Here is a 22,821-nt window from a genome sequence, read left to right on the forward strand (position 1 = left end):
CCGGAGGGAATACGGGGAGAATTTTCTCGAACGGGAACATTATTGCTGTATTCCAGGAAGTCGAGAGCATTTCCCCATTTTTTGGCACCCGCAGAGATAAGGACTTCCAATTCATCCCTTCTTGAACACCGCTGGGAACCTTATGAGGAATACTACCCCATTCATAATTCTGAAGTTGGAAGTGGCTTGGATGAAAAGATTCCTTTTTCCACAGTTCGTTCTCAACTCTCTCCATTGTGCGCTCACGCTAAAAATTTGGAGGGGAAACGGCGTTTCTCAGGTTGTTGCAAACTAAAGAGAGCGAAGGCTTGCGGATGGAGAGCGGAACCCCAGATAGGAGAGTCCGGGAGGGAAACGTTGACTTTATGCGCACTTAAAATGACATAACTGTTAGATAAGGAAGGAGGTAGCGTGGGAGAGAAAGAATGATGAATTTCGAAAACAAATGGAGCACGAGCTATTTGCTTACCTGCCGGGGGAGCAGAAGAAGGATGGGCGCGAGGAGAGGAGTTGGCGAGAGGGGACGAGGGGAAAAAAGCAAATACGAAAGTGCATTCCGCAGCGGAAGAAAAATTACCCCGGACTTGTTTGGGGGTTGTAACGGAGTGGGCGCGAGGGTGGAAGAGGAGAAGGTCGGTATCAAGGCGTCGCAGATGTACTAAACGCAAAAGTCGCGCATGTGGGCAGAAGAAAGAAGTGAAAGGAGATACGAAGAAAGTGAGAGGGGGGACGGGTGGGAGGGGGGCACTTAATCACGGTAGGTAGCGGTTTTTATTTTTAAGGCTCCCATGCACGAAGATAACGCTGCAAGAAGATACCCACACTAGAGTACACACGAGTGAGGAGGGAGGGCGGTAGGAGAAGGGAGCTGGGTTACGTGGGGAGCGGAGAGGGGGAGACGAACCGTCCGTAAATATTCGAAGCGGGGGAGATCGAAAAGCTTGGAATTTGGACGGAGTTTCCCCGAGACACTTACTGTTCTCTCGTGAGCGCGCTTCTTAAGATCCACGCTTTTTCAGACATTTTCCTTATTATACAACCGGTTACTTTTTGGAGTTTTACTACTGTTGGCAAAGCGTGCTCACAAAGTAAGACGCAAGGTTTATATAAGTTCCATTTTCGACTCACCTTCGTGGACGCAACATAATAACTATTCCACAGCCAACTGGCAGGCATTGAGAAGCTGAAATGATATTCTGTGGTAGGTGAGAAAACTTTATGTTAAAGTCTCACGGATGATAATAATAATGCATATGAATTTAGCACTGGCAAGCAAAGGCCAAAACACAACAAAACACAAAAAATAAATAAAACTCCCTATTTTTCGAATTTTCGGTTGTACAAGCCACCTTTCTCAAGGAAGAGAAGGAAGAAACTCCTGTTCCTGCCTCCTCTTCCTTGAAAAAGGTGACTTGTACCCCCGAAAATTCGAAAACTAGGGAGGCTCTTATCTTTTTTGTGTCTTATATATATATATAAACATAATGCATGTGAGAGTGTGTGTATATACATATTTATTTATATAGTATACATATGTACATGTATGTATTTTTTTCAATCTCAATCTGAGCAAGCTATGAATTTATTGAGAAATACACTTTTAAAGTGTCGGATTTAGATATCTCATGGTAGCCTCCAAGCCACCACTTGTTTGTGCGTGGACGTGGAGAAACGCCATGTATGCGACCACAGTCAAGGTTTGTTTATTCGCCGGCCCCCAACAAAAAATAGCGGAAATAGAGGCCGGATTGCCTGATAAATGGGAAAACCAAGCATCAGCCGATTTTTTAATAGTAATAATTTTGTTGAAGACGGTGCGAGGGAGGAAGGCACTCAAGGGTGTTGGGAGGAAGAGGGAGATGGGGGGAAGGGGGAGGGGTGTGCATGAAAGGACTGTCACCGCGGCGAAAAGACGCTTACACCGGAGAAGCCAGAGATATAAACTGACGGCGGCGTCGGAGTCGGTGAGGGCGAGAGGAGAGAAGAGAAGAGATAAGACGCGGGGAAGAAAAGAAGGCGATATGAACCATGCGGGAAGGGCTCGGGTGCGCCTCAAGAGGGGATAGGGTGTTGTGCTTGGCGAGCATAAGTGTGTAAGATGGTGGGTTGGATTCCGCGCACCGACTCGGGCAAAAAAGGGACGCTAAGCAATTGAAGCAGGCTGCTCTGAGAAAGAGAACTGCATGTGGCCTTATTAATCTACTTAATACAGTGTGAATATGTGTAAACCATCAATCATTTTCAAAGTATCCCTAGGAATTTCGCATGCCTACTGAATTTGGTCACCGCTAAAATACCCGGACATATCAAATTATTGCAGGCAATGGTAATCATCAATCAAGCTGCGATCCTGCAGCGTTTTTTTCTATAGTTATTGGCCTGTTTAAAATATTCCGTATACTATTCATTAGCAGTTTTTAACACGAAATTTTTACACGCCTTAAGTCAATTTAAAATGACGTGAAAAAAGGTTGTTTCTTCAAACTTGGCTTAAAATACGATCGTGCTCGATAAATTTTCATTAATAGTCGGAAATCTAGAAAATTAAATATTCTCTTTCGCGAAGTCAACAATTAGAAAATACGTTATACATTGCTGAACATGATTTAAGAGTAGGTACCTGTTCATTGCCTCGTTATTGACATGCGGAAATTAGAGGCCATCCCTTTGTAGCGAAAATTACAGGACTATGTCACACGTAATCTCTCTAAGTAGTCTTCCTTAACTGATACTTTTTCGTCAATCCCTGAATGTTACCATGCTCCCCTTTGAACTTGGTAAATATGAACGTGCAGGGTCAAGTTCTTTCGATAAACGTACTCTTGGTTCCTTCCTGATCTTGCCTAAAAGATATTTACTTACATCCTATACAACTCGCTTTGTTTCTTCAATGCTAAACTCCGAAAAGGATATAAGACATACTATAAAAGCCACATTAAACCGGACGCAAAAGTTTTATTTCCGGAGAAATATGAGATGAGTCAGAACAAATCACGGGGATTATAAGAACTGATAAACGGACTGAGAGAGGAGCGAAAGGTGATACGAAAGGAGAGAGACTAAGGTAAGTACACGGTAACATATCCGACCGAAGTAAGTGCGACCCAAGTCCTGAATAAAGCCCGGCGAGTGGAGTGATATGGCGGGGAGGGGCGTTACGAGCGTAGAGTTACTCCCCGAGAGAGGAAAAAGCGCACGGATTCGCGCTTACAGGACAGGACAATGGGGTCTTTTACTTGATGCTTGGTTACTACGCTGAGATGGGTGAAGATAAGGGAGGGAAGACCTTGGAGAGAGCGGAGGGTGGAACAGAAATTCAGTTCATATTTTTTACACACGACCGCCCGAAATATTCACCGCCGACGACGCGACGCAATGAAAGTGAGCGGAGAAGTGAACTTTAAGGGTCGGTCATTGGATCTTCAATGCTGGGAAACTTGGAAGTTACCCCGCTGTAATCATTACCCGGTCTCACTGTTTAGGAAGTTTATTCTGTTGGCAACACTTACCCAGTTAATTCCGGTTATATTTAGATGTATCGTAACCAGTATTTGAGCTTTTGTTTCACAAATCAGCGAAACTCATAATTATTATACAATTGATAAACATATTATCGCTACATATTTAATTTTCCTCGAATGCTATGTAGAGATACATAAAAATTTCTATTAATAATTAACTTTCTGGTAATTTTTAACATCATCCATTTGAACATACATAAGTGACAGATTGAGGAAGCGAGCTTGAATATTCATAAATTAATTCGAGCTTTTAAAAGCGTAGCTGGTGCTATCAAAATTGGTTTAAGGACACCACAGAGGGGAAAAAATGACCAGTCAACACTTATCATTTGATAAGATCCACCTTTTGGGATTTGAATAATTGCAAATGCGAAGGCATGGTTATGGATGGATGGAGGGGGAAGAGGAACCGGTCACGGGTATTATCAAATCGTCGCAAACCGGTTCAACGGCCGCGTTGGGCGGCAGCGGAACGTCTCGAAGGGGCCCAAAGGGGCTGGCGCCACTCGCGGGGCGGAGGAGCGCTCACTGGAGGAGGGGCACTCGGGAGCGCGCGCCTCCGTGTACCCACGTGGGAAACGCGAGACCGAGGGAGGTGGCCCCCATGAGAGGCGAGATGAAATGCGCAGGAGTCAGTCATTCGATTAAAATGTCGCAGGAAAGAAAGGGAGGGAGGTGGCGCCTTCGTTTCCAATGCGTCACTTCCGAGCGTTTCAATGGACCGACGGAGAATGCCATGGCGATTTTCTTTCCGGCGTCCCGTCGCTAGGTGACGGGGGAAAGGAACAGACGCTCACTTTCCCAGTTTTCTATCCCAAGGATCATCATCGTCTCATGCGAGGGTGGTTCGCTATTTTTTTGCATTCCGAGACCTTTTTGACGTTGAGTTCTGTCGCCGGCTGACACACGACCTCGATGCTTACGAATCACATCTCCGAGTCTACTCGGTGATACATCTACCAGCACAAAGTGAGATGTGAGATTATTAGGAATTTAAATACGGAATGAAATAAGGACGTGAAATGAATGATACGTAATATAATTCAGATTTTAAAAGCGAAGCGAACTTAGTCCCCGGGAAAACCGAAACAAAAATTATTGCCTTAAGTTCTAATTATGAAAATGAGTTCTAAGCTTATTTGATTTAACTCAACGACTGCCGTTTTAAGAATAACATCGAAAGGCTAGGGCATCACAAACTGTTGATGCAATATGCATTGGACAGCTTTAACCAAATCGGACCTAATTATTTCCAATTCTCTCTAAGGAAATCTCTTTAACTTATCAACAACTTTTTACGCAGCGTGTAGTAGCTAGGGAAGCAGCATTATCACCAACTGAAAACAAAATATTAGCAAATAATTTTTAAGTGAATGACTCCGGGCATATTTTGCATTGCTCTAATCGAATCATTATAGCCGAATTTCATATTAAAATTCGAAGGAAACTAAGTATAATTTAAATTGTATGGTCATTTTTAAATTGCCAAGTTTTTATTTCATTTTGCGGAGAGAGAGGGGGGGGGAGGGATTGATCGATCACGCCGAATACCCGGAATGTGACAAAACACAGCCTCCTCAAACAACATCTCGTGAAGGGCGAAGGCAGCTAACAAGCAAGGTCTCCTTGATCGGCTGTCATCGGCCTCCGAGAGATAACGAGACTAACTAGGACCAGTCGATGAATTATATTTCCACACTTAATAAAACCTTGGTGTGAAAAAAGTGGACCAAAACCTTAAATTACCATATGTCCCAGTAAACTATTTTAGGGAGAAGGACTGCGATGAAACTATTCAATATTGTCCGGCGTACGCCATTGCAAATTATATTTCGTGCGAAGGAAAAATATGCCCACTATTTTTCATTGATATTAAATTAAATTGCCATCGTCAGAATTTCAGTAATTAAGATGAAACACGGAAGAGAAAATAATCATTACTGTCGACAGACGTCTGCGGAAATATCTGCTATTTTTTTAGACAGTCTTATCTCTTTGCAATCGTCACCAACTGCCAGCGAGATTAAAGCCACCGACATATGATATAATATTAAAGAAAGCTCTGAAGAGAATTAAATCTAAATATAACCTCGAGAAAAACACAGATTACGTGAGGACTCTAAAGCTCAATGCTTTTTTAATAAATTAGGCTGAAAAAATCCGTTCGTTTTATTAAATGTGATGCAACGAAGCTGTGACAAGGCAAAACTCCAAGAATGTGCTTGGTAAGTGTGATATTCCAGAATAAATATAACCGACTGCGCGCCATATTAGTGTCAAGGTTTTAACGAAAATCATTGGAAAATTTCACCAATAAAAAAATACACCGCCTATACCGTGAGCAATATTTCTTTCACTTAAGGAAGGAAAAAATGAAATAAAAGAAGTTTGTTGGGATTCGAAGAAGGAAAATTTCATTAATCATGAAAATGAATTAGAGACATTTAAAAATCGCTTAACTGGAAGCAACCTTGATTTGGTACAATTTATGCGCTATTGCTTCAGTCTCCATCGGCCTGGGAAATGAGTATTCGGTCTGTATCCAGATCGTACTCGTATCTAATTAATACGGTGATAATTTTCTCGCATGTTTCATTCCAACCAATGTAATAAGACTCGCTCAGAGGGGGACCAAATGGATCCTGAAGGGGGATGTGGGAGTTGGGAGACAAAGAAAGAGAACGGCGGGAAGAGAGAAGATGGTGAACATGTGGCTGGGAATTCCCGGATGTGGAAACGGGGATTGGTACAGAGATAGATTAATCACCGCCCCGACGTGGAAGGCATTATACCAGCGAAGCGCACAGATGCATCGACTCCGCCGCCGTCCCAAGAGAGGGGAAAGAGAGAAGTAATTACCGCCTAATTCGCAGCAGCCGACGTAAGGATAACATCGGCCGCACCGTCCCTAGGAAAATCAAAGAACTCGACTGGAATCCGCGTCGAGGAACAAAAAATAAAACAACGGAGACGCTTCATATTAATTTGAGCGATAAGATTATCTTCCGGTGCGACGTCACCGCCATCCGGCTGTCATTTGTTTTTTTTCTTCCTCGATCTCTAATTACACCCGGCAGCCTTGAATGCACCTAACACTTCGACACGCCTACGTTCGGAAATAAGTGTGAAATCTGTGCACAGGTGAGAAGGAAGGCGAGAGCCGTCACTGAAAATTGATGAAGGCACTCTTCCTTTAAGGATATCTTCGGAACCAATAAGCGGTGAGAGTCATTCGCCAGTGCAAGGATAATGGTCGCATGAAGAAACGGATGCGAAATGAGTCGCCGAGCAGACCGATGCTCTCCCGAAGACCGAGGGAGATAAAACGCAGGAGCGGTTACAGCAGTAATTCATACGAGAGGAAAATATATATCCGCCGGGACATTACTCACGGTTCTGACAATGATGTTAACAATTCATCGACGTTAAACCCCCCCCCCCAAAAACGAAGTAAAAAACATAAGAATCGAAGCCAAGGAGACTGAAGCAAAATAAAAAATAAACGTCGAGGACACTCGGCCAACGTATTCCTCCAAACAGTCCGTTCTTTCGTCCCATTGTCTTCCCGAGTTTGCGATGCTGGATGGACACGGTCGATATTCTTGCGGGGGCAAAATAAAAATGTTTCGATACACTTTGGCGCCTGTGAGATTGAAAATTCACCTCTCGACGGCGAAAGGGCAGGGATTGGGAGGGGAGGATGGGGTGCAGGGAAGGGGGAGAGTCGGAAGCAGACGTGTGGAATGAGACGGGGAAGTTATAATGGGATTTGAGGAGGCTGAAGAGTGTAATGGGTTACGGAGGGCGGGGAGTAGTGTGAAAAGGGGAGGTTACACAAGGAGGGCATCACCTGGATCTAAGGGGGGGGGGGAGAAGGCCGAGGAAGAAGGAGTAGGTGGCGGAGGATGTGGTGGAGGATGTGGCGGGAGAGGAAGTAGGGCATCGGGACTGGCCCCGCCCGGCTCATCCCCCGTGAGACTCCAGCACCCTTCGGGGATCCCGAAACTAGGTTTTTGAGAATGGGATCCCCTTGTTATCCGACCGCGCGCCCGGAGATCGCGGGCCTCACGAGCATACGGGCAACCCCTTCATTGGAAACATCTGCCAGGAAGGAAAAGGATACACGCTGGCTGCGAACTCGATGTTACGCAGGTAGCCCTGGGAGCGATGCGGGAGAGATGTAATCTCAGAGGGCCGGTGGGGGGAGGGAGGAGGGGGAGGCGAAACCCCACGCTACAGGAGTGTCACATTCGGAGGAGAGAGGGAGGGAAGGCACAGCAAGGAGTAGGAGTTGGAATTAAGAAGAGAGAGAGAGGAATCCAAAATCCCCACCTCCCGTTCTCATAAAGTCAAAATCTTCGGCCTCTTGACTTTGTCGACGAAATCTCATAATTCAAGGCCACTTAAAGAGCGCACACAGCGCAGAAATACCATAACTGAGAAATCATTGAAACATCATTTGATTAATAGAACTTCCCCCTTCATATTTTTCCAGTTCTGAATGACCTGTCTTGGTATGGTGGAGATCTATCGTATAGTTCATTTTTATTCCCTCCCTTTTCGGACATAAAAGAACTTTGTTACAAGGTGAAATCAACACTTGCTGGAAACTAAGTTTTCCGCCAACATGTACATCGATTTGCTGGTTTTTTTTGGGGTTTTCAGGTTATTTTCCCCCTTTTCCTAACATTTTTAAACACCATTCCTCTCCCTTATCCATCTCACCTAGTGCTCGCACCCCATGCCACACACCATTTTTGGTGGATCGCGATATATTCATCTAAATGCAGATCATTCTAAAATAGGCTTATGTCTCGGGGAAGAACTATTTCTTATGCACGAACATCACACAACTTTCATCGCGTTGCTCGCGAGTGTTACAGGGACCGTGGTTGACGAGGAATGACTAACATTTGTCGAACATTCGAACGAACACAACCAGGCATGCCTACTCACACGCACCCAAGCACGCATGCCCAAATCCTCGTCATCCTAAATCCTTCCTAAACCTCTGCGAGATGGGACAGCCGCGAGAAAGAGGAATGGAATGAGGGGGGAAGAAGAAAAAAATGGGGTGAAGGAGAATATGAGCAAAAGAGATGAATGAACAGAGGGAGGGGGGGAGGGAGGTACGTATGTACATACATAAAGACATGCATATGACAGTGTGTACTAGATTAGGGTTCAAAAAACCACCCGCAGGGCTGTGGAGATACGCGGGGCTTGGAGACGAAGAGGAGCTGGGGGGAGAAGGCGGGAGCGGGGAGAGGGTTGAGGGGAGGAGACGGAGTGACGCAGATGCAGTGGGTTATGGGAGGGGAGAGGAAAGACGTCAACAACATAAGAAAGGGCGAGACTAAAGAGTTTCAGTCAACACGCAACAATGAGTTTCACAAAAGAACACTATTCGAATATCAAGGAGACTAAAAACTTAACTTACGAATGAATTGCCTCGATTTGAGTCGAGAATGGGGGGAGCATTCATTTCACTGGTCGAAGCAATAGGGCATTAGGCACTTCGGGTGAGAAAAAGCAATAAAGGAACATTGGTTGAGCCAGAGGAAGAGAGCTAGTCGGAATGTTGATGAGACGACGGATCTGATGGCTATCAAATGTTTGAAATCATGAGTTGACGTGTATCATCAAACATTTTCAACTTGGAGAACACAGAAACAGTAAACACAAGTCACTGATGGCTATTTATACTTCCAAAACCGAGGGAACGTCATCTCACGCTAGGGATAATGCAGACGACGTTTGCGCAATCCCAAAAAATATTTAGTATTCTGGGGAGGGGAAAAAAAAGTCATGAAAATCGAGGAAACCACAGATAATGTGCCGATGGGGGATTTTTTCAAGGACGCTACAAATTGACGGGATACAGATAAATGGCTGCTGGGGATGGAAGAGAATTTTTAAGTCTGCAGTCCGAAAAGAAGGAGAGCGACGGAGCGAGGCCGGGCATCGGGCAGGGCGTGTGCACGGCAGAGATCACCACCGCGAGTAACAAATGCGGGAGAGGAATGAATGAACAAACGATTTCGAAGGCTCCTTGCTTGAATGAGCCGCTGTCATTAATGGCGTGAACCTCGTTGTCGAGCGAGGAAGGACGGCTGAAAACGCACATAATGGATGCAAGAGGAAAAATATAAGCGGGCAACTTCCAGTCATCATTATGGAAGTTCTCCGATCAATGCGTGGATTTATGATTGAAGAAAATTAAACGAGTTTGGAAACACGATTAAACCAATCAAAATCTTAAAAATGAAATATTTGCCAACGGTAACAGCGGGGATAGGTTATGCAGACTTCTTTCTGGAGATGACGATTTGAATAGTGACCGAAAGCAAGAGTCATTTCCTTAAAGAACTACACATGTTCCGGTGTTCCTGCATTATAACGAAACGGGTAATGGGGTGTTTGCTGTAACTGCATTATGCCACGCTACTTAAAGCTGCCTATGGATGTAAATTAACATGCTTTAAAGCCGATAGCTGACTAATTATGGGTCACATTCCCCTAGTTATCTTATTATAATGGAAGAAATGTAAGTAAAAAGAATTTAGCGAGGAAGATGCTTCCAAACATACGAGTACACATTTGTTCAATATTCCCCGCACATGTGAGTAAACCGACGAGTGCGAAAGTGGTCTCATATTATTTTTTGCTCGACTGAACTCCCCGAGGTCTCCACGAGACAACCTGACTCCGACAAGACTATCAGTTAACACGATTTACCCGACGAGGCGGAGGGAGGGAGGGTGAACACATGCACATGGATGCATAGCGCCCCTCGCAATAGGACGACCCCAACTTCGATGCATCACAGGAGTTCAGACACAAGACGGCCGGAGGGAAAAGGGTTGACGGGGAGAGAAGGAAGACGCGTCATTCTCCTAACGCGACAGTCACTTGTCCCTAAACTGACACTCGACCTCCCTCCCATATCCCAAGGAACCCTTTCTATTGAAGTCCCGAGGGAAGTCACTCGAGGAGGAGGGGTGGAGGTGGGGTCCAGGGGGTGTAGGGGGGGAGGGAAGGGGATTGGAGAGGGAAAGGGGCCGGAGCGAGATGACGGCGACCTTGATGCAGGGCACGGGGGACCCTTGGTGCGGATGGAGGAGCATTAGTTGTTGTTGGGAGTCCCGAGGAAGGATGGATGGAAGTGCCACATAAATCAACGTGACCACATAAATTAACTACGGCGAAGAGGACCGAATCGACGTAGCATCGAATGAGTATTAGCGTCAAATGCGAGAGGGGAAATGGGTTTTCCTCTCCTATCCTTCCACCCCCCTTCCAACAAACGCGCACACACCGGGGGGACACAGCAGTTTCCCGTGACGGAATGGAAGAGGATGATGCATGTGCCTTCACGAAAGAGCGACGTAAACCCATAACGCGAGAGTCTCGATTGAAAATGATTGAAAAATATGATATATTTTTTCAAACTTGAGATGTGAAGAGGGGTATATACAATCTTTTTTAACGTCGAGCCCCCCGCCCCGTCTCCCCCCCTATGTTGTCTCTTTAAGGCTCGACCCACTTGCCCCCTCCCCTTTCGGTAGAGCCTTTGGAGATGTTTCCAGATGGGATCAAGAGTGCGATGCAGCGACTGACTACACTCGCATTAAACCACGCACAAACAGAACATGCTCGATTCTGGAGGATTTGGTTTCCGTGAGGACGGATGGACGAGATATGGCCGTTTAACATGGCGGAAGTACCCCTCGTTCACCTTCCTATCACGACGGTGAGATTCGACAAAATCGACGGTGATAACGCCAATGGACTCGTAAGAATTTATAGATAAGACATTTAGTTAATTTTATCAATATACACTTACACATATTTTTATTTATTATAATAACGCTTTGATTTGCCGTCTGATAAACGATGATTTGTCAGTCTTCGATTGCATGTACATAAGGTATCGACTGTGAGTCTGGAATAACACTTATTAAACAATAGTTAGTTAGTTATGAAAAATGGTTAATGAATAACTGATCGAAGCCCTTTTCCATTTGATATTTTTTTATTATTTCACGAGTGGAAAAGTGCTTTGATCAGATATTCATGATGTTCGACTTCCACCACATCACGCCTGACGCTACTCAAAAATGGCTAACTTATGAAATAATGCTTATGCAAAACAGCGACGGAGATTTTCATACTGTTGGCAATGCACACATTATTTCCATCGGGATTAAGTATTTACACAGCGGCCTACAAAGACATGACCAGATGAACGAAAACAACCCGTAGATGGAAAGTTTTCAATTTGCCATGAAGAAAATTTATGATCCATTAAAAAATATTTTCTTGTTGTTTACATTGGAAAATTTCGTTCCAAATCAAGCTTTAATGTGTAATGCTTGTGTTGCTGCTCCTAGAGATAACATACGCCAAAATGAATAAAAATGTCAGCTATTTATAACAAACCTGAATTAAGAAACGAAAATATATACAATTTCTATTTTTGAAACATCTGAGACATACTTCTTCCACACAAGCAGGCAATCGTTACACAACGTTTGTACGTTCATACCTCCATAAAAATATTAATTCAAAAAAATTGAACATCAGAAAATCAACCACAGTTAAGGAGGAGCCCCTCATTAAGATTAATCTGGGCGTTCGCAATAATCCTCAATAATGAATTCATCATTATTCCTTTCAGGAGAGCCTTTTACTAATATTTATTTTAGTCCAATGGATATATCATTTTATGTGATCATATGCAATCAAAATATATTGGCTGGAATTATCGGCTATTGGAATAGTTAATCGAAAGAAGGATACAAGGATCATGGTTCCCATGACTCTGGAATTAATAAAGGGCCTATCATTTTAAGGTGTATTCCAGGAGGAAATCTCCAATAATTACACAGAAGCGATTAGGTCAACGAAACGGTATGCTGGGCGGTGGAAATGAAATTCCAGATTCCAGCAGATGCTACTATTATCCTTCCTCGCTCATTTCATCCTTCATTTTCCTAACGGATTGACTGATCGGAATTTGTGATACAATATCCCGCAATCAGAATTCCATTTACGTACATAGGGATGCATTGTTTAACCTTCATCATACTTATTTTCTTTAATGTGATTGCTTCGAAACACTGAAGAGTTCCATCGGATGATATGTTAGTCTAGGACACCTCTCGATCTTCTTTAAGAGTATAAAAATCAAATCGTACCCCTGGATTTCCTTAACTTAGCATTTCGCAATACTCAACGAAATCAATCTTCAGAGACCGTAAGGTTGTCGTCATAATCATTATGACCTTTTCAACAATGCTTCGCTCTGAATCAATGCCGGACATGCCTTTACATAGGTAAAGGATAGTAGAAGTGGTGGGGGAGAGTGGGAGGAGGGGCTGTTAGGTTCTGGACCTGTACCTGTAGCGAAGGGCAGGATCTGTAGCGTGACTTCCTCGTCGCGATCTCCCACCAGGGAATGTCTGGGCGCGGCCTGAAGGACACACCGATGGTGCCCCCATCCTCCATCCCGTAAGGCACGGAGCCACTCAAAACTGAACCACCCCTAACACCACCACCAACACCACCGACAACACCACCAACACCAGCACTAGCACCCTCGGAGTCGGTAGGGGGCGACTGGGGCCCGCACCCCTCCCTCGCACCACACGAGCAACCCCTCAAGTGGTCCGCAATGTTCCTCGCCTCGCCGCCGCGCCAACTGCTCCTCCTAGGGGGGCCGCACGTACAGTGGTCCTCCTCCCGCCCGCCCGCGCCCCCCAACTTCCCTGCGCCACCCTCCTCCCAGAGCGGCTCCAGATGTTGGTACCCGACCACGGACGATTTCTTCTGCGGCTGCTGTTGCTGGGGCGGCCCGCCGCCGTCCACCATGAACCCGCAGACGGCGTAATTGTTCGTGATGGGTTGCATGGGCTGGACGTGGCACATCCCGACAGAGTTATTGAGGTTCCCCTGACCAGTGCAGTTCCTGTGGACGTTAACCACCGGGGGGGCGACGGGGGACAGGGGCCCGCCGAAAGTCGAGGTCGTACAGCTCCCGCCTCCACCGCTGCCCACTGGCGAGTTACCCTCTCGGCCGGACGACCCGCTGGCCGTCGAACCCCTGGGGAACGTGGCGTAGCCGGTCGAGCCGCTGTCTATGGACACATTGCTCAGGGATCCGGCGCTGCCGACGGAGGCGCTGTCCGTCGAGCAACTCGCGGAGGACCTCCCGCCCGTGGAGGAGGCGCTCCCGCCCGGGGGCCTCACCTGGCCGACGGGGAAGTTGTCAGTGGAACCACTGTCCGTCGAAGAGGTGTCTGCCCTCTCCCTGTACCGAGTTCTGTTCCCATTCGAGTCCTTCCTCTGGAAGGACGGAAGGGTCATCCTCTGGCAGGCGCTGCAGCCGTTCAGCAGCACGTATCCGACCGGACTCGCGGGGGTCGCCGCGTTCGCGTCCGGGTTGTTTGGGTCGATGGAGTCCCTGCTGCGGGACCTTGGGAGCACGCGGGCCTTCCTATGGTCCGCCGAGGACCCGTCGGCGCACGGTCCTCCGATGGACGCCCTGTTCCACGTCCCTCCGTTGGCGTGGTAACCTTGGGCGGCGATGGCTTCTTCGATGGTCGTGGGTACGTTGCCGTTGGTGGGCGTGGTGGGAGGAGTCCCTCCACCCGCGGGGAGGTCTATGAGCTCCACACTGCCGGTCACGTTGTTGGAGAGGAGGCGCGGGGTTTGAGCCGTGCCCTTCTTACGGTTATCCACCTTCGGTTTGAACGTCAAACTCGTGCTCTTCGGGATGTGGAGCGTCTCTTCGAACATGGGAGAGGGCGTCCTGTTCCCGTTCGATCCCCCGGAGGCCCTCCGCATCATCCCAGTCGACCGCTGGAGGAGTTTATTGGGGGGCAGTTCCGTCGAGTGGGACCTTTTAGTGGCCATCCGCCGGTTCGCCGGCTGGCGTCCGAGGGTCGCATTGGCCTCCAGGTTTGAGTTCCTGACCGCCGCACTCGCCCTCAGCGGGGCTCGCCTGATCGTCGCGAACCCGTCGTGAACAGGGGAGCTGCGCTTGGCGGCGACGGTGGGCGCTTGGGGGTTAGCGGACGACGCCACGCCCCCGACCGGGCCCGCCGCCCCCATGATGAGGCACGACACGGACATGGTACGAGGCAACCGACGCCCCAGACTCGACTGTGGGGCGAGTCGGCGGCGGTGGTTCGAGATCGGAGGGGCGGCGGAGGGGAATGGGTAAGGGTCGGGGAGGGGGAGAAAGGCTTCCGAGGCCTGTTCGGTCACTTTTGCGCGGCGGACGGGAATGGAGGGAGGATAGGCCCAGTGCGCAGGCGCGACAAAACGGAAGGAGAACGCAAGAGGGAGAGAAGAGCGCGTACTCACTCCAGAACTCCCCCTACCGACTGTATTTTCCATCCTTTCGTCCAAAAGAAGGGAAAAGAGGGAGACTTAACAATCGTGTGGAAGGGAAGAACGAACTTTTCTTATACTTTGTACTCTCGTACGATTATCCTCGCCCCCAACGTACCCGCCACAGTCGGATCCTCAAAATATTTCTTCTTCTTCCGAGAAAGATTTCTGCGACGGAGAATCAGGAAAGGGGGAAAGCAAAACATCACAGAGTGGGTGTCGCTAGTGACATGAAAGATACTTCTTTGCTAAGTTCATTTAGTCGTGTTTACCCCTCATCGGAATAAGATGTAGGTGAGGCTCGTGAGAGTAGGTGGGGAACTATCTGGCACCTGAATTCGCGTAAATAAATATGTATGCATAAACGAGGACCGCTCTGAGAGATAAAAATGTATTTTTTATACGTTGAACGACGTTTCGTTTTAGTTGAAAAAAACTGAGCACCCTCGAACCACTACAGACGAGGAACCGCAATGAAGCAGATCTCAAAGTGGAACGAAGTCGTAAAATTAAATTGCAACATTATTGCGATTGATGCACGGATATGCAAAAAAATATTGCGTAAAAAGTTTCACAAAATCTCCTCGAAGCGAAACAGATGCCTTCTTGTTCGGCTCATTCAACGTCTCCAGGGCATGCGGTCAAGGATCAGCTCCCCTAAATAGTCCTAATAAAGATTATAATTATCTAAATCGAGCATAAGAGTGAAAGTAGAATCCATTATCTTTACGATACGTTCAAAGAGGATGCCGGTATATATATGTAATTTATGGTGTTTCGGAGACGCTCGGTAATTTCGCGAAATCTTTCTTTTCTGAGTAGGTATATTCGGCTCTTCGTATCAGCCCTTACGGAAGTATTTAGTGCACACAAAGTTCAGCAGAAATATTTTTTGAGAATTACACGAAGGATACATACTATTTCGGCGAAGATGAGTCAAGCAACCATATTAAATGAAAGCAAAATATTTTCGAAGAGCGACTTTTTCCAGGCTTTGAAAATGAAGTAACATCATAGTCAAATGCATGAGAAACAAATGCCTCAATCTTTACTGCTCTGAAATATCGACTTAATTAATTAAAATTCCAACACTGAAGAGAGAATAATGAAGAGGAAAAGATAATCGAATCCCTTCTAATGCTGATTACTCAAGAGATACCTGTATTTTCCCTAAAGCAAGAGTGCAACTAGAATACGAGCACATTGAAGCGCCGATGCATGAAATGGAAAAGATGGAGGAAGCGATCTACTTTATGCTACTTAATTACCACACCTGAAATTACTAGTCTCTCGTGATCGGTACATCATAGACATGTGTCGATATAAATATATCGATGTATATATGTGGGTCGCGGTAATCCAGGGGGTAGAGCGTTGGACTACTGACCGGATGGTTCCGGGTTCGATTCCCGGGAAAGGCACTCTGGGCAACTGCAGCTCCACCCAAGCTATGTGATTTTTCGGGTACAAGGTCTTCCTGACAAACCATAACTGGCACAGGGAAAGAAACTGGCCCCCCTACCCTGATGCGTGAATTTCACACGCCGTCGGGCTTAGTACTGGGTGAACTCTACCATCACCTACCAAACCGACCTTCGTGCTGATTACTGTGTTTATGGTTGAAATATTTACATATACACACATATGTATATATATATATATATATATATATATATATATATATATATATATATATATATATATATATATATATATATAGATATAGCCATCGTGTCTGAAAACATGGCGGCCGAGCACTAAAATTTACTTCCATTTAGCCCACAGAGAAAGCGCTCCAGTATTCCTTGAATTAATATCCCAAATGTGAAATGATCTGAGCGGACGGTTTGAAAGGGCGTCATTGCCTTTGATAATCGCTGTGGTTTTCATTTTTACGTTTAGGTCTACATCCCAGATTAATAACTTGCCTTCAATATAACCAGAATTTAAGACACTTTATTCGTAAATATGATAAATGAATCCCGTAAATGACAGGAAATGAGTAACTTCCTCAAAATCAGTGAAAAAATGCTCTAAAAGCAGCCATTCGCAAGGGTGAACGGTTTTTCTACTGGCAATGGAGAGCACTCATTCTTTTACGATAAAGTGGCGAGCCAATAATTCCTTTAATATGGAGTCAATTAATATTATTACTGGAATCTACCGCTTGGGGTAGGTTTCTGATGGGCACAGGTTACACAACGGAGCAACGATGATTCCCTTGCCTCTCCCTTAGAACACAACCCGACATCCACCGCTATTATAAACCCATTCCAAATCCCGCATATTTCCTTCGCCCCTTCATCAAAGGACTGCGCCCTTACACCCCATGCCACATGTCCCAGATGCTGCTTGCAGGGTGTTACGTAGCTGCAGAACATTCATTCAATCGCATCATTAAACACATCGACGGAAACGACCAAAGGGGCGTTTCGCCGCTCGGCACCTCCGACTGTCGGTGGCCATAAGAACCGATATCCGAATGCGAAGAAAGGAAAATAAACGAGAGAAAGAAAAAGGGAACTGAAGTGGTGGAGAAAGGGATTACGGAGCGAGGACGCGAGTGATTCGCCCTGGTGTGATACGATGCGTAGACACAGACAAGGATGCTCTATAACCGGTGGCTCGGGGTCCGCCTCCCCCCCCATTACCTTCGCCGTTCCTCATCTCCCTACCAAACTCCCACCCCCGGGCCGTCGAGTCGATTCTGTTGAACGAAAAAGTGATGGGGGCGTGCATCCGAAGTGAGGGAGAGATAAAGGGGGGGTTCCGGGCTGGGGCGGGAAGGGAAGGGCGCAAGTGGTGCCCCGGGGGCAAAGGGGAGGGGAAGAGGAGGAGGGAAGGATTGCGTTCAGCCGATGGATTGGTTTTGGCTGCGGAGGGGGAGGTAGCGGGGGAGGGGAGGGAGGGGGGGAGGCGCTTCGAGTTACTGGGGGGGGGGGGGGAGGGGAGAAGGAAGGAAGAGGCGGAGATGACTGGCTGCGGGATGCTCGATTTTAAGAATCGAAAGCGCGACGACAGACTTGTGAACTGAAATGTCCAAGGTTGCCCCACAAAAGGCTACTCACTCATTCTTATTAGGAAGAGCTGACACGGGATGAGATCCATTTTTAGCAAATCGAATTTCATACTGACATTAGTGGGAAGGCAAATCGTTTCAACTCGTTCAAAACTATCCTCGGCGTTGTTGCAGTGGCATCAGGGTTTAAATAAACAGCTCAGACGACAAATGAAATACACGATTACGGTTAATCCACGTCTAATAAGTCGATCGAAATAAATAAATAAATCAGTGACTGATCCATTCAAGTATTGAACACGATTTTAATCGATGGTGAACTCATAACAGGAGTAGATATGACACAAGGTAAATTCAACCTCCCAAATGGACTCCTAAACGAGAAAACTCTTGGTTGTATTCGCGGTGAAAAAAAGTACTATGACAATGAAAAAACAAAGAATTATTATATCTGAATAGTAAGTAATGTACAGTCTATCAACAATTGACCTTCTAGAATGCATTTCTAGGTTTGCCATTTCTTTCACCAAAAACTAAATACCCTTTATCCCAATCGGAGTCTCGGGAGGCGCAATCCCGTCTATTTTTTGATAGTCTATCGTTCGATATAGGTTTTGGATGGATACTAACTAAACAATGATATATTTGCCTCACCTAACAAGACATAACCTGACACCCGACACAACAATAAACTCTTCTTGGATTCCGCCTCCTTCCTCTCTCCATCCAATATATATATATATATATATATTCGATGAAGGGAGGGGTATATGCCTACGGTCCTCTCTCCTACACCATCATGCCTAGTAGTACAACTTTGGTTTTTCTTTCTGTCCTTTTCAATTGGTCCATACTTCTCCACACCCAGATTTCAAAAGCCTCCAATATAAGCTATAATGCTGCTTCAGTGGCCATGTTTCCGCGCGGTACAGAACCACGCTCCATAGCAAAGTTGTCGGCAACTGGATTTTGGCAGACAGCGATTGATTAAGTATTCTGAGTCAAAGACTTTGCGAGTTTTGTGCTGACAAATATTTTGTTGCTCAATTACACGCATTACTACTTAATATTTATGACTTGAATGTCGCGTGGTTACCATGTCCCCATATCAGAACAACTGAGCCGTTATAGAGAAGTCGAAACAATACGGTCCCTTCTTCAGTTCTACCGTGAAAATCAGAATTCCAATACTCGTATGCCATTGGAGGAGGAAATCAAACATCATTATTATGCAGTGTTCTAATTTTCAGATCGACGATCCAAAAAACTACCTTCCTGTATGGCAAAAGGCTTAACCCGGCACAGTAGATGGAGCCAAAAATTACTCTTTGCCATTACCGTACACCTAGGACAAGCCCTCACCACAACGTTCACCGACTGTGTCGAACATAACACATCGCGGCATGTGCATAAATCAGCAGAGATACCAATATGCGTCCTATCGCTTCATTTGGCTTTCAAGGAAACCTAACTATCCCTACCTATACATATGTGCTCGTACGTATATGATGTAATACTAAACACGGGCGTTCATCGCTAGTTAACTACATTCAGTGTTGTGGAGTCAGGTGAGATGGAAGGAGGGGTGGGAGGAAGGAGGGCAGGAGAGGGGGGGATTCCGCCGCCAGGGGTACGGAGGGCGGGGGGCGTGGCGATTGGAGTGTATTGGGGGAGTGGAGCACGAGCCCTTTATTTCGAGGGAGGCGGGTGTGGGAAGGGTTTAAGGAAAGGGTAGGAGCAGGAGAGGCCCTGAAGCCACTGAGGGCGGAGGAGTCTATAAAAAACACCTCGTCCCCCGGGGGCGGACGGGGGGTAAGAGATAGGGGCCGGAAAGGGAGAGGCAATTAAAGGGGTTCAATGCACGGTCAATGGGGGGAGACAGGCACGAGGGACGGACACTTCGCTCAATTGTCTCTTAACCCATTTCCTCCGAGAAACCACACAGGCAAGTGCATTCTTCCACCATTACTTGCACTCAAGTATGTATTCATGAGCGTAGTTCTCCGATACTTTGACGCGCGGTTTATCTTTATAATGTCCCAGTCATATTTACTCGCAGGAGATTATATTTATGACACTAGGAGGTCCCTTTGTTTTTCATCCTTCACATCTAAGGAGCTCACGCTTCCGCCGAATTTCCAATTCGGTAATTATTCATTGGCCTTGTAGACTTATGAGTGCGACCCTTACTTGGAAAAGCAGGATCTTGATTTAAATGAGCATTCCGCAGGAATAAAATACACTGTAAACTTCCGGCGCTTTATTTAGGACACTCCACGAGCATAAATCATAATAAGTCATCTTATGGCAAACCTTTTATTACATCCAAAGAACGTCCGAATTGCAGTAATGGCTAATGGTTAATAAATGCCTATAATAATTCAGTTTCCTATATATGAGCATTTACTTTGGAATTATGAGATATAATTACGATGATGTCAACTAGACCGCAGAGTAATACCAATAAATCAGGAAGGAAGGATTCACGTACGACTACATGGCATCATCAAGCGGAGTACGTATATATAGCATGTGATGTGACGTTGATCTAGGGGAGAAAAATATAGGCATTAGGTAAGGAGAAGGAGCGGCTCACGAGAAGAATGACTGGTCGGGAGTTATCGCATTCAATCCGGAGAGAAACCGGTGAATATTAAATGAGATGAGCAAGTAAAAAAAACAGGGAAAAGTCCCGATTAAACTACAGTCACCACTCCAATTAAGATCATGAATATTGATGCGAATCGTTTTTTACACGCCCCTCCCTCCCAGTCCTCTCACACCATCCCCCCCCCGCACATCAATGCCCTCCTACAACATGCATGCACACAATCCCAATGCGTTCTCTGCCATTACGCCGTCCTTCGCACACGGGCCCGAGCTTCTCACTCGCTCCGGAAGGTCGCGCATAATAATAAATGTGACTCACACAAACATCGGGGGGAACTTCATAAGGGAACTTGACTCCTTCATCGCCTGCTTCTCATTTTTACTTTTCCCACCGAGCTTCTGTTTGTGTCGGAAACGTCCCAGTGGCATCGGCGCAAGACGACTTTCAATTGTCCGCATGAGTTACGCGCACGCCTATACGGCGCGCGGCATCTCCGGTTCATTTCAGCGAGAAACTCCTTACGGCCGACTCGTAGTTCCCGCCTCTTACCTCACACCCTTCTCCAATGCGTCCAGAAAATCCCTTTCGCTCGGCGAATTGTTTGCCAAGAGCGTGGGAGAGGAAATAGGATGGAACAACCCGCGCCTCGGTTTGCCCACCTCTTCTTCGGGACGGAACCCTCGGTGCGGTGGGCGGACGCAAGCACGCAAGGGACTCGAAATAGCGCGGTGGACGGTCAGTGGGTCCGAGGGAGGGGTTGACACCGACCAGAGAGGACGACGAAATGAAAGGGCTTGAAGTGGCAAGTGGAATTCAACGGGGGAAGAGTTTTGTTCGTAAATACTTCCCAACGGAATGCCCCCGCGGGGTGCTCTGGTCAGGAAAGTCAGTCGTTTGCCAAGAGGAGTGCGGAGTTCGAGCCGCAGGGCGATACCAACGGGGGACTTGCACACAAAATTAGGGAGGAGGACATATTTCCTGGGGAGCTTCACAAATATTTGTGCACCTTGTAACGGAATTCAGGTGTGCACCTAAAACATGACTTTTATTTTGTGAAAAACTTATAATATTAATAAAATAGCTATTTGAATAGATAGCCCTGGGTGTGCCATATCCTCCTCCTCTAACAGTAGCCATTTACGACTTTCGTACTCAAAATTTCGATGTAAATTTATGATTTTAGTGAAGTCAATAAATCACATTCCAAATTGAGATCATTTACGAACCACGATTTTATACCCCTTAATTAATGGTAATGAAATGTACAGACCGTAAAAAAAACTACCCGATGTCGTCTTGAATAATTAGCTAAAGGTCAAGCTAAAAAAAACAGAGCTCAGCTTAATGTACCATAGAATTACATGTTAACCCCACAAGAAACGAATACTTTGTCATGCATGCCGTATTTATTTCCGTCATGTGGAAATAGTCTCAAAATTTTCGGGCATAAAATGATCTAATTACTTAAAGAAATAAATGTTTATAGCATCACAGGTGGCACTAAAACTGAAAAAAAGATACTTCAATACTGCCAAGTCGCCATCCAGCTATTACTGATTTCCTATCGAACATGTCAATGCATTTATTTTCCCCAACAAAACCACAGAATTAATCACAGAAATACTTTGATACAAGCCATTCGAGTAAAGCACATAAAATAAAAATGAGTTTATAATTCCAACGCCGGAGTAAACACTTTGGGTATTTCTTAACATGATTAATCATAGAGTTTTCTTATACCAAATAATATGTACACAACGAAAAATCAACTGTTCTACACTTCTATTGGTTTCACTAAATGTTAATAAGGGCAGTCAGTACACTGTTAGCTCACATGGAAGTTTGAAGCATGGGGGAGAGTGATCGCGTTCAACTAACCTGTTGAAAGAAATCCACCGAAGAGTCTGCAGGTCGTCCATAGTAAATCATTTTCTGAAACCGAAATAGCTCAGGTTTTTTAGATATACAGGCAATGGGAGAAGTCCGTAAAACTATTAACATGATACAAAAACACTCATCGACATTTCACACGAGCAATACAGATATGGACATGGTGAAAAGATACGACATGGGCGAGTTCATTAAGGTTTCATATCAGGGCGGTAGCACTTCACGAGGAAGGAATTCCTCGCGTTCATGATTTCGTTCGCAATCCGCTCGTCATACACAGTGAGACGCAAAAATGCAGAGAGAGGGAGAGAGAGAGAGACCTTCGAAGCAACCCGTGGCAAATGATTTCAGCGGCAACGCACTTCCGCGTGCTTCCCATCGAG

The 22,821-nt window shown here is 46.0% G+C and overlaps 1 protein-coding gene across 2 annotated transcripts in view; it reads right to left on the reverse strand.

Annotated features, from left to right (window-relative positions):
• The window catches only part of sick (sickie), a 934,611-nt gene that overhangs the window by 115,360 nt on the left and 796,430 nt on the right, over positions 1-22,821 (reverse strand). The window contains exon 23 of one of the 2 annotated variants that reach the window (XM_071588440.1): positions 22,427-22,480. The exons of the other annotated variant lie outside the window; for it this stretch is intronic. Coding sequence (XP_071444541.1) covers positions 22,427-22,480 — 54 coding nt within the window. The remainder of the gene's footprint in view (positions 1-22,426; positions 22,481-22,821) is intronic. 2 annotated transcript variants of the gene reach the window in all.

Source organism: Hetaerina americana, unplaced genomic scaffold (genome assembly GCF_022747635.1).
Source record: "Hetaerina americana unplaced genomic scaffold, ioHetAmer1.1.p SCAF_3, whole genome shotgun sequence".
Lineage (NCBI taxonomy): Eukaryota > Metazoa > Arthropoda > Insecta > Odonata > Calopterygidae > Hetaerina > Hetaerina americana.